This window comes from Triturus cristatus, chromosome 11 (genome assembly GCF_964204655.1).
Source record: "Triturus cristatus chromosome 11, aTriCri1.1, whole genome shotgun sequence".
Classification (NCBI taxonomy): Eukaryota; Metazoa; Chordata; class Amphibia; order Caudata; family Salamandridae; genus Triturus; species Triturus cristatus.
The window spans coordinates 713,038,648-713,051,628 of record NC_140594.1 but is presented as its reverse complement, the minus strand read 5'-3'; the positions used below and the strand labels follow the sequence as shown (position 1 = coordinate 713,051,628).

The 12,981-nt window shown below is 47.7% G+C and overlaps 1 protein-coding gene across 1 annotated transcript in view; it reads right to left on the bottom strand.

Moving 5' to 3' along the window:
* PCCB (propionyl-CoA carboxylase subunit beta) overlaps window positions 1-12,981 on the bottom strand; it is a 548,767-nt gene that overhangs the window by 280,229 nt on the left and 255,557 nt on the right. Inside the window, exons 9-10 of the mRNA XM_085634345.1 lie at window positions 4,396-4,477; window positions 1,334-1,457 (exon numbers count right to left, since the gene is read on the bottom strand). Coding sequence (XP_085490471.1) covers window positions 1,334-1,457; window positions 4,396-4,477 — 206 coding nt within the window. The remainder of the gene's footprint in view (window positions 1-1,333; window positions 1,458-4,395; window positions 4,478-12,981) is intronic.

The window sequence follows — 12,981 nt, the reverse complement described above, 5'->3', positions numbered from 1 at the left end:
CAGGAGTCCTTATTAACAAGAGTTGCTATCAAGAATTGTGTATTAGCTGCTATAACGTACATGAACACAGAAATCATAAGGTCATGCATGAAAAAGGGGGCGAGTATAGGAGTGGCAAGGGTAAACAAACGTGGCATAATACTCAACAAAAAGCAGCACAGATAACCCAGAGATTACAAAGTAAGTCGCTGAATACATCTGACAAATCCCTCTTAAATATATTACTGTAAAATGGTCCATAAAGTTTAAAAGAAAAAATAATTGTCTGCCCCTTACATTTCTACTACTGCTGCTGTTAAACAATAGAGAAATCTGAAAAAGGAGGCCAGAGGAATCAATGATGGAAAGAGCTGATTAAAATGGGAGGAATCACCAGTCAATGTTCGCTTACAGCTATAAAACAAAATAAGTTTACCAAGTGACAGCTTGCACCAAAGTTCCGCTTTAGAAAAACCTCATATATGTCCAATCCTAGTTATCCGAATAGTCAGAAAGCAGAGAAGACTTCTAACTGACTTTTGTCATGGTGGATCTGATAACATGGAAGCACCACTGCTTTACAAATGACCAAAGTCCAACTTAAAACCATATAGTATTCTCAAAGTGGAAGAAAGCACCTAAACCACAAAATGGTCTGAGTAATCCAGAGATCGGTCATAAATTCTGGGTCTCTATAAAAATGAACCCTTTCAGATTATTTAGAGCTACAGTATGAGCATTTTAAGTACGACAAATTCAAATAAATAATTAATTTCTTTAAATTACAGCAGCAAAACACTATCTCAGCTTTGTTTTATCTGAAAACAAAACACTATATCAGTTTTGTTTTATCTCCGTATCTTGTTTAACTGAATATTCCAAGACTGTTTAAAGTGAAGAAAAAGTGTACCATTTTGGGTGCTAAACGTCTGAGCTGAAATACGGCAAAAACAGTAATGCTGGTTGGAGCCATAAAGAATGGGGAGCTGTCCCATTAGAAAGACTATTTCGAGATGGGCTTCAGGTTTAGAAGAAAATGGCTCATAACAGTGCCTTTTGTCATAAGAAGATGCGATCTACTGCTAAGTTGCCCATTTTGAACCTAGGACTCTGGATATGAATCCGTCCCTGGACACTGGGTTGAAATTTAGGTGATGCTGGACAAATCACTTATTCTCTCTGTGATTAAATGTGAATGTGTGACAATTTACAGCTTCCCAAGTAGAATTAGGCTAGAATGTAGATTTTCCACAGCCTGCTGAAAAGAAAATCTGGATTTTATTAAGGACACGGAGGCTACATTTCTTTACTTATTTAACTCTACAAGCGTTGAAATAGGTGAATATGTCCCTACCTGATGCAACCTTGGGCTGGTTCCCAACAATGCCGACTGTTCTTCCATTCATCCTGGCAAAGCCAACAACTATGTTCTTTGCATAATTGGGCATGATTTCGAAGAACTCTCGATCATCGACAATCTAAACAGAAGATGAACAATCATAAATTATTTCATGATATCAGGTGCATACCTATCTCCCAGCCTTACAAAGATCCAAAAGACACACATCTCTAGGTATTTTTCTGCATGCCACTCAAACCCATGAAATGTCTTGCCTTGTCATTTACCAGGATCTCACCCAGCAAGTCACCACTTTTGTTTACATATGCTTCTTCAAACTCAGGATGCTTGGTTGTCTTCATACAGCCTTGAACACAATCATTGACTCTGATCTCAACTATGACCAAGGTTTCTACCGGAGTCGAAAAACTGGCAAACTCCAGTGTCTCCTACTAGTCCAAAATACAGCAGCAATGTTATAAATGTAAGCTGGCCACAGGAACATAACTCCCCACCCATATTTGTTCTCCACCAACTGCCCTTCACCAAATTTGTAAAATTCTTGTCAGCATGCACTGATCACAAAGTTCTCATGAAGTTGGCCTGGAATGGTGCATCTCAAAACAAACTTCCAAAAACCTTTCTGATTTTCTCAGTCAACACCACACTACTCTGCACTCCCAAAAACAGAGAGGACCAAATGCAGTCAAGCAATCTTCATTGTTTGTTCTAATGTGTGGAAGATTTTACTTTTGTCATTGGACAATACACTCATATTCAAAACGTCTCTTCTACATTGTGTTCTGCTACTTCTAAGTCCCTGGAAGCCTTCAATCGTGTCCATTTCAAGATATACAACCATGTTTTAACTTGGAATGGGGAAGGTGGAAAAATGTAAAGAAGTGGGAAAGCAGAAAGGAAGGAAGGCAACTGCTAGATACAATTTAAAAACATGACAGGCATTGTCAATATGCTTTTCCACATTTTCTGAACTACCTACAAAACCTAAGCCTTTTTCTACCACTCTTTGTCAATGACGCTAAAACTCATTTGTGTCCAATTTTGTCAGAGCATTCTCTCCTCTGTGTAACAAGGGAGGTGGTGGGCACCTAAACACCCCTAAAGACGATCAGACAAGCTAGGCACACCACGAAAGTACTAGAATAGTTTATGGATGTCCCTTCAGAACTTCCTGTAAAACCTATACATTTTTAAGCAATTTATTTGGGAATTTTGCTACAAAGTGCATAATGGCTCTCATTTTTATAATGTAATCTGATTTTTAAAATGTTCTTGAGGGATTACTTTGAGGGAAGCAGGACTTGCTTCTTTCACTCACTCTGGGACAATCGGGTCAGATCTATACACCACTTTCAGAAGGCAGACTCCATAGCAGTCTGTTGGTTGGAGAACACTGACAGAAGTTCTGGAAATAGATTGCTCAGTTAGATCACAAATGCATTTGCCCCTCAGTGCAAGTTGAATATTCATCGGGTACAGGCAGACAGTTAATGTAAGTGCCCTTCCATATTAGATGCATAAATTCAACGTCCAGACGTTCAATCGGGGTTATTCAAATACGAACATCTTCTGTGCAAATTTTAATGCTACTGAACAGACACCTTCCAAAAAATATATTTTGTGAGAGGGAACGTCTTTAAAGAGAATAATACTTTACTATTTCAAGCACATATGGTGCAGTACTCTGTTCCTTCCCCCCCCCCCCCGAAGCAGACTGCAAGTGGAATGTGGCAACCCTTACATTATGGTTGACGGCCATTTGACCAGGTTTTACTCTATGCAGTCAGCCTCTGGGGAGAATTACAGGAGGGAGTATGTGTGGCCCGATTACAGAGCGAGTAACACTCGAGAGGATGATTAAGGATTTCTCTTCATGGAGTGTTTTTTTCCATGAGCAGATTAAGGAATCAAACAAAGGTCCAGATTAACAGTGCTTTGGGGAGAGGGGAGGCGTGGGAACTCATTAGCCCCCACCCCCGTTCCAGATTACTAAATGCCTCTGCGATGCAGCTCTGCCTCATTGTGTGCCCTGCTACATGATGCCCTCACATACACACCCCCCCAATTAATATTCAGTGTCTCCTTTCATTTCTGGGTAGGTTGATTTTAAAAGGAGGAGAATGTTCTTAAACGTTTCTTAAACAGGTCTGACAAGAGGGTGAGACAATTGTGCAATGGGGCCACTGGTCTTCCTGACTGAGGGCGAGAGATGATGTACTGAGCACAACAATGAGAGATGTGGGAAAGGGAGGGTGAAATGGGAAACAATGCAGTTCATCTGCATTTTATTCCTAAATGTAGCCAGATGCTGTGGAGGCTAACTGTGACTCGTTGGACGTTCCAGCAACAGGCATGATGGATATAACCAGTTCCCACGTGATACTACTGATGGCAGGGAATGGGAAGAGTGTGAAAGGTAGGCCACATGGATGTGCAGTGAAACAAAAAGAATGCTGGGAAAATTGTTCTAATGCTCAGGGATATTACACCGCTGCACAATATATAGACTAGGACAACAATTAACCAAACATTTGCTTGTGTGTTATCATTGGAATCCAATACGTACCTCAAGTCATTACATGCATAACCTCATATTTTGGTTTAGTGACTTGCTGGTCATTTAAGGAAAATCTTGAAAATATCTTTGAAAATGTGCTCAGTGATATGGCAGATACACACAATACCTCGTGTAATTTTACAAAAACAAGCATTGGATAGATAGCCTTTCCTTGGTCAAGTAGAACTTTCCTGTACTCTATCCTCATCTTTAAGGAAGCACAGACCTTTCTAGTAAATTCATAAAGTAAAGTCATACATGGCTTCAATATACACTGTCCAACTGTATTCAACACACTACTAAGACCAGTTATTCAGCAATTAAGCAAACCCAAGCAATCCAATGTAAAGTTATTCAGCAACAAATGTGTGTACACATATTCACACAAACACCATCGAAATTCTAGTTCCAAAACACATACACTTAACTGCTACCTGCAATGACGTTTTGTGGAAGCAAGGGTCTAGGGCGCTGCCCAACAAGTGGTAGATAGACTTACAGAATGAATGATGTCGAGCATGTCGTAGGCCTTAGTGGACTCCATTGGAACAATTGTGTCCAGACCAGGGACAAGGCGATCACTAAGAGGAAAGATACAATTAAAATTACACTCAACGGATCTGTGTTAAGCGTTGAAGACACAAAACATCAAGATATACACACTCTACCAATCCACAAGTCACAGATGGTAGAAGCACAACACATAAAATTAGACCAGACCGATTTATCTGCCTAGTCAAACATTATAGCGTTGCACTTGAGACACAGGACTGACTAGCTTTATAACTCTGGATCAACGGACACCTCTGGACTGGAGGCCCGAGATCATAAGGTTCACATCAGTTTGCCTAACAGCAAACAGCCCCGCAGTCAGTCAAAGTAACTTTATTCAGTTTCAGGAAGAAAAACCATATAAGTACATAAAATCAACAGTACAATTTGTAGTTACCATGACCTATTTACAAAACAACATGGGAAGCAATTCATACAATTTAATTGTTGAAAAAAGGATAAAGATAAAATAAAAATAATACAATCCATAAAAATCATTCTTGAACAAGACACTTAAAAGGTACAGTAAGTGTGATGTGCTTTGAGCTGCCAAGTACTCACAAGGGCATGGCACCAATTGTCCGCTCACCCAGCTTGTTTCCAGAATGCCACTAGAAAATGCAGGGTCAATAAGCGGAATCTTGTTAGATAAAAACGTGTCTGGATATTTGTGGTAAACGTTAAATAAAATTGCTGTTGAGCAGGGAATAAGCAGAGGGCCTGCTACCTCCGGTTGAGAGCGGTGGGTATTTGCGCTTGCAGCGTGCACCTCTTTTATGATTTTTATATCTTTTTATTACTTTGTACAAAAGAAAAACAAATCGACACAGCATAAAAGACAATCAGCAAGGCACGGTCATAGTGTGATAACACAGTGGGGACAATAGCAAAATAATATGCACTGCAGAAATGATGACAGTTTATCCCTTGAGTTAGGTCAGGGGGATAGTGGTTCCTCCTCTGAGGAATGCACCGGGGCCACACAGATCCCTCCACTATATGCGTTCCACCCAGACCACACTGCGGACCACTTTCTGGGGCATCCTCTTGCCATATATACCGTCTTTTCTATGAACATGCACCAGTCAAGACTTCTCTCCCAGGAGGCCAAGGTAGGCGGAGCCGACGCTCCCCACTGCCGGGCTATTTCTCGTTTGGCCACCATCGGCCCCAATGTAGCCCAGGTCCTTTCCATAGTTGTTAAATCAGTGGGACCTCACATGTTTAAGAGACATCGCTTAGCCTCCGGACGAATGGTCTTACGCAGCACCTCCTCCATTACCTCATGTATCTCTCACCAATACTGTTGTATCTGGTCGCAGTCCCAAATTATGTGGATGAAGGTATCCAAGTGCCCACAACGGCGCCTACAATCGCCCCGTCACCCCTCCCCATATGAACTAGCTGTGGCCCAGTGACATGTGTTCGGTGGAGTATCTTAAGCTGGACCAATCGCAAACGTGCCGGGATGGTGACCTCCCTGGGTGAGGCAACCGCTTCCTGCCACTCCTCGTCATCAAATTCTAAACCATCTCTCTCCCAACACTCTCGCAGGTGCCCTAGAGGATCGGGGGTATTGTTGATCAATTTCTTGTATGTGAGGGAGATCGCTTTTTGGGTAAGATAGCCATCCAGCAAACCATCCTCCAGTGGTGATGATTCTGGTGGGGTTGTGCCTTTCTGTAGGGCAGTGGTTATGGCGTGTCTAATCTGCGTGTATCGGAATAATTCAGTGGTGGAGAGTTCATACTGTTGTTGAAGCGTGGCAAAGGGGACCACAGCGCCCTTAATCCAGGGGTCGCCCAAGCGGGATATGCCGATCAAATCCCACTTATCAAAGCACTTCGTGGACCAGAGGCTACCCAACAATTCAGAGTCCCACAGAGGCATAGCCAGTGCGAGTTTCCGGTCCCAACCTAGGCTCTTATTGACGGAATGCCGAATAGCGACAGAGTTTGGTGGGGCCCGTGAGGGAGAGTCCCCGGGGGTTGGAATATAAGAGACTGATAAAATTGCCCCCAGACAGTAGCCACCTGTCCATCATAAATGCTGGGTCATCTGGTTGGCGATACGTACATTGATTAATGGGCGCCCAATAATACCTACAAATGTCGGAGAGGCTAATGCCACCATCGTACCAGTTAAGGACCAATTTGTTAAGCGCTATCCTGGGCCTCCCTTACCACAACAATTCTCTTTGCAACCCCTCTATTTCCCTGAAATATCTTGCTGGGACTGGGTCTGGATAATTTTGTAGAGCGTATAGTAGCCAGGGCAGTGACATTTTAAATAGCGCCGCTCTGACCAACAGCGAGAGCGGTAAGGCCTTCCAACAGGACACATCCCTCCTAAGGCGCTGCAGGGGCGGGACCAGGTTACGTTCATACCGGAGTTTAGGGTCAGCGGTAATAAAGACCCCTAGATAGCGGAAACCATCCCTCACTGTCTGCTTTGGGCAATCCTTCAGCAAGGTAGGTGTTGCGCCTCCCAATACATATATGAGCGACTTGCTCCAGTTGATTGTATAGCCCGAGTACCTGTCAAATATTGTGAAGATATCCAGCACACATATTAAAGATTTTTGGGGGGAGGTTAAATAGAGGAGAACGTCGTCCACATAGAGCGAGATTCGGTCCTCCCAGCCAGCCGACCACCGCATTCCACGAATCAGCGGGTCCGCGCGGATCCAGGCCACCAACGGCTCCAGGGCGAGGGCAAAGAGCAGGGGGGACAAGGGGCACCCCTGTCTGGTCCCGCGGTGCAGCTGAAAAGGGTCCGATCGCTTATTGTTAACTATCACCTGAGCCACAGGTGCCGAATAAAGGAGTCTAATCCACGACATGAAGACCGGTCCAAACCCCATTCTGGCAAGAACTGCTAGTAGGTATGACCACTCCATGGTATCAAAGGCCATGGAAGCGTCTAGCGACCCTATCACCGCAGGCTCGTCGACAGTGTCTACTCTCCCAAACACTCCGTGGACCCTGCGCAGATCGAGGGCCGTGTTGCGGTGGGGTATGAAGCCCAATTGATCCGGGTGAACCAAAGTTATCACCCGAGAAAGCACTGTGGCAAGGAGTTTGGCAAGAATCTTGGGCTCTGCATTCAAGAGGGAGATCAGTCTGTAGGAGGTGCATTTATTTCTGGGTTTCCCTTCCTTGGGGATGACGACAAGGGATGCCAGCCTCTGATCTGGAGGAAGAACACCCATACGTCTGCTCTCAGAGAAACGGGGCGAGGCCATCAGGATGCAGCTTATAAAGCTCGATAGGCAGGCCATTGGGTCCAAGTGCCTTCCCCAGTCGTAGACTCCGAATGGCTTGGGCTATTTCGTCGTTGGTTATGTCGCTATCAAGGAATTTAGCATCTCCCTCAGAGAGTGGACAAACGGATATCACGAAGAAGTCCCAAAGAACTCTCTTCAAGAAGGGGGAAGTAGATGGGTAAATTTTGTCTTATTGTGCGGTAAATTCACGGACTATGTCACCGGGGTCAGTGTAAACCCCACCCTGCTCATCGGTCAGTTCAGGGACCATTTTGTTGGCTCGTTCCTTCCTGTCCAGCCAGGCGAGGAGCTTCCCAGCCTTGTCACCCCACTCATATATCCTCCCATCTCTCACTCCCCCAACTCTTGGCCCTGTCAGTCACAATGCTCTTATATTCGTCCCTCTTGAGCTGCAGGAGGTGCGTTGTTTCTGAGTCCAGTTCCCCGGGCGCGATGTTCTAAAGGGAGAGGATGTCTTTCTCAATATCTTTGAGGTCTTTCTGCTTTTCTTTTTTGACTCCAGCAATCAGGGAAAGGGCTTGACCCCTGATCACAGACTTAAACGCCTTCCATAGAGTAAGGGGGGAGTCAACTGAGCACTGGTTCTCTTGAAAATTGAGGTCAATTGCGGACAGGAGGGCCTTACGGACTGACGGGTTGCGGAGAAACCAGGGGCTTATGGGTGCAATCACGCCCACTCGTGTCCCCCAGGACCAACCGGGTCCATATTGGGGAGTGATCCGAGATTCCCCGAGCGAGGTGTCTGATCTCACGGATGTGGGAGGTTTGGGCCGCGGGAGTTATGAGATAATCGATACGAGAGAAGCTATGATGAGCTCCTGAAAAGAATGTGTACTGGGTGTCGCTAGGGTGGAACCTTCGCCAGGCATCAGATAGACCAAAGGATTCCAGAAAGTCTGAAAGCCAACAATGCGCAGGGCCAATGTAGCTCGAGGGGTAGTGATCAAGTGAGCCCGAGCCAACAGCATTAAAATTACCTTCCACCAACAGGAGACCCTCGGGGAGGGAAAGCAAATGGGTACCTAGGTCAGCGAAGGTCGGCGTCTGCAGGCCCGGTGGCACATATACCAATATCAAGGTGAGTGTACCGCCCTCTCACTGGCCCGTCACCGTGACATACCTGCCCCATTCATCGGTGTGCGTTACTTGTATGTGGAAGGGAAAAGCGTTTTTAATAAGGATTCCCACCCCCCTGGATCCGGAGTTGAAACCAGAATGAGCTATCAGCTTGTACCCCCATCTGATTAAGGCCCTATAGGAGTTACCCACGAGATGTATCTCTTGAAGATGAAGAAAAACAACATCTGGGGAGTGGCGTTTAAGATACTGGAAGACTAAGGTGCGTTTAACCCTGTCACCAAGCCCATTGACGTTCCAACTTATCAGGGTGAAACTCCTATCCCACTGCGTATCCATAGGTAGTGTTAAGTATGAGCTTGCCTCTGAAAGTCATCTCAGTTAATGCTGCCGATCGAACAAATACAAACAAAATCCCCACCCACTCCCAACACCAACCACCCCCCTCCATGCTCCCCGGCACACCAGGTCTAAAACTAACCATGAAGTAACTGGCAGAGTGCCTGTCCCCCAACTCAAAAACTAAGTGACTAAATGTGGGGAAAGAGGAAAGTCCTCCATCTCCCAGCCAACCACTCTAGGCAAGGTCAAACAATGTGAGCCCCCGTGGGGGACAGCATCCCGTGTCTCCCCAAGCGAGACGAGGCCAGTAAGGAGCAGGCTAGTCAATGTACCCCCCATTTGTAAGGGCCAGCCCTGGGAATCGGAACGGAGCCGCTTCGGACCTAGAACAAAAACATATGAATGAGGTTACCCAGAAAGGTCCAAATGAACGTCCGAGTCTCCCGCAAGGGTAGGCTCAGTGGGCGTTGTGTTCAGTCGCATCTCGCCAGCCATCCAGCCAGTCCTCCACGTCCTCGGAACGGTCAAAGAACCACGGTTTGCCGTCTGCCTCAACTCGTAACTTGGCTGGAAAGAGCATGGCGTACTTAAGGCTTTTATCTCGGAGTTTCTTCTTAACGGCAAGGAAGGACCATCTTTGTTTCTGAACAGCCTGGGTGAAGTCCAGAAAAAATGAAATTACTGCGTTTTCATATTTGAAGGGGGGAGCTGCTCTGGCCCATTGCAAAATTGTGTCTCGGTCACGAAAGTTGATCAGCCTGGCCAAAAGGGGTCTGGGAGGGGGGGCCTGGCTTCGGACATCCCCCGGGGACCCTGTGCGCCCGCTCCACCATGAAGAACTTGGGCAGTCCCTTAGGGCTTAGATGTTTTGATATTAGGTCCTCGACAAAAGGGTCCGGCGACTGCCCCTCCGCTTTCTCAGGCACTCCAATGATGCGGACGTTGTTGCGCCTGGAGCGCCCCTCAGTCGTCCAGCTTATCCTCCGCACATTTTCAGAAAGATTGCAGGTTTTGGAGTTCAGTTTTGATCTGCGAGACGTCCTCGACCAGGCTGGTTATGGTCACCTGGAGCTGCTGGACCTTCTCCCTCATTTTCGCAAAGTCGGCCCTGATGAGTCATCTCCACTGCTATTGCGTCTGTTCTTTGTTCCATCGATGTGCGGACCCCAACTATCGCCTCCATGATATCCTTCAAGGAAAGACTGGGAGGGCCCTCCACCGCATCTCCCGTCAACTCATCTTGGGAGGGATTTGCAGAACTAGCGGCCTTGGAATAGGTGCATTTATCCAGTCTGGTTTGCTGCGACTACTTGGTGCCCCTTCCACTCATGATGACTGCGTACCCACCGCTCTGCCCCTCACAATCCGTGCGTGGGTCGCGCTGGTCACATATCTGGTCTTCAGGTGTGACACCCCACTCCACCACACCCCCAATCGGCTTTAAGTCCCACGTAGGCGATGAATAAACAAACGGGGGAGGGGGGAAATGGGGACCGAGGGGGGCCGCGGCGTCAAGGCCACCGGTGGAAACACTTCAAACTTCGAGGCGGATCCCAGCTTCCTCCTCTTCCAATGGGGCAACGTGTTTGATTGTGTGTCCCTCAGCGCAGCATCACAGGGGCCTCTGTCCGGTCACAGCAAGTCTCTATGGACAGCCCCAATATCAGGCAGCACGGTCGCGATCCTCAGTTTGGAACACAAGCACTCAGGCTCACCTGGGCGGGCCAGGGGGAGGGGGGGGGATGGAACACACGGTGATGCAGCTGTCCGCCGAACCACCCCCGAGGCCGGTCACAACCACCCAGTGAGTTCAGACGTGGTGCCGCCCGCCCATGGAGTCCCACAGCCTTTATCGTTCCAGCAGGCACCCGGGGGGGGCGTCTCAATAGGGCTGCAAAAGGCCTCGAGAAGCAAGCTGAGTGAAGGAGCTGCATGAGGGGGAACCTCCGCCGCTGTGTGGATTGATGTGGGGGAGGGTGCCGCCTCCGCAAGACCTCCGGCTCTACTCCCCCAGGACTACGCCACAATCCCCAGTGTCTCGCTGTCTTCGGGGCCACCCGTGCCCGCAGGACTCGCGGGTAGCCCAGACACCACAGGCCCGGAATCAGCGCTGCATGTAGGCCACCGAGATGATCAAGCTTCCGGCCCGCCCCAAAGACCAGCGGGCCGCAGCGACAGGCCAGGCAGTAACCGGAGCACTTATAGGGCCTGTCCCCGTAGGTGGGACTCAGATAAATTTAGCGGATGATGTGGTTTTATACAATCTTCCACAAAGTCAAGCCCCACCTCATAATGAGAAGAGCTTGTGGGGGTCACTATTTGGAACCATCAGTAGTAGCCTTTTGATTAATTTATTTTCCATGATTTGCGGCTGGCGACTGTTAGGATACCTCCAGACACCTGCTGTGAGAAGTTGGCCTGATGTATGATGTCACTAGTTGGAGTGTACACCTTATATCAGTCCAAACAACCCTTATGGTGATTGGTTGTAAAGTCAACCTTATAGACCAGCTATCCTAGTGGTAGCATGGACAAGAGCAGTCTTAGGCTAAACTCTGAATGGCATGTGAAGCCAGCTGTGATACCATATATAATCCCTTGAATACCAAATGAAAGGACACCACAACAGATATATATATAAAATAAAGTGTATTTATTCTAGTCAAACCCTCAGCACTCTTTATGAGATTAGAGGTAAGTACAACACAGTCTTATTTAAGCATACATTAAGTCACACAGGCAAGTAATACAGTTAGGCCCTAGGGGCCACGCAAACCATATACTAAAGAAGTGGTACAAGGACCACTGTCACGGAAATAGGATAGGCCTAGGCCTAGGGAATCGCTGGGGCTACACTACACTAGCAACAGTTAGGAAGTGGGAGGCCCACGGGATTCAGGTGCAGAGTGGAAACACTCACGCGTAATGCGTAAAAGTCGATAGAAATAGTAGTTGTTAGAAATGAACAGTTTAAGGACACTTCTGAAGCAGCTAGAGAGTCGAGACTCGGAAACTAGACCCTAAGATAGTCACTACCCTTGTGAGCACCGAAGCACCCAAGTTACCTAGCCCACAGGCTGCGGGTGCATAGGTGTGAACTTGTGTCGGGTTTCGTCGTGGACTTCTATGGATGCCTGAAGGAAAGTTGCTGACAGGCAGTCAGTGAAGAGTGTCCGGTGGATCCCAAGGCTGGGATCAAGAAGAGAGGAGACCTGCAAGCAGAAGGGACAGAGTCAAGGTCACTAGCCAGTGACCACGTGGAACCAGGAAGGAACCAGGCGATGTCGTGAAGATTGCAGGTGAAGGTGAAGCTTGTCGCTGCAGCCACGAGGACCAGGAAACGTCGAGGACGACCAGGACCAGGAGGCGAGCTGTCCCACAAAGGCTCTTGCTGTCGGCGGCGGCGAAGTTGAACTAGGACTCACCAAGCCTTGGCAAGCGGAACCCACGAAGAACGGAGGACTTGCTTCTGGTGCAGACCAGGAAGGTCTGGGGTGCTTCTCTTTTGCAAGGAAGCGGGAGCCAGTCTGGAGGAGCCAAACCAGCAGTGAAGATTTCTGGATGCGTCGTCACAAAGGCCACTAGCCAACGGGCAAGCAACCGGACAGACGCGGCAAGCAGGAAAATGCAGAAGGGCCCCACGCAGGACTCGTGGAGTGTGGGGGGCTGATCTTCGGTGCAGATGGTGCTTGGGGCTTCTCAATCCCCGGTGCACAACTTCGAGGGTGCCTCAGAAGCTGCGCTGGAAGATACTAGCCACTTTTCCCAGGTAGCCGGTCCCACGTCTCTCGTCGCCTCCACGGATCTCAGCTCGGCTGTGGATGTGGA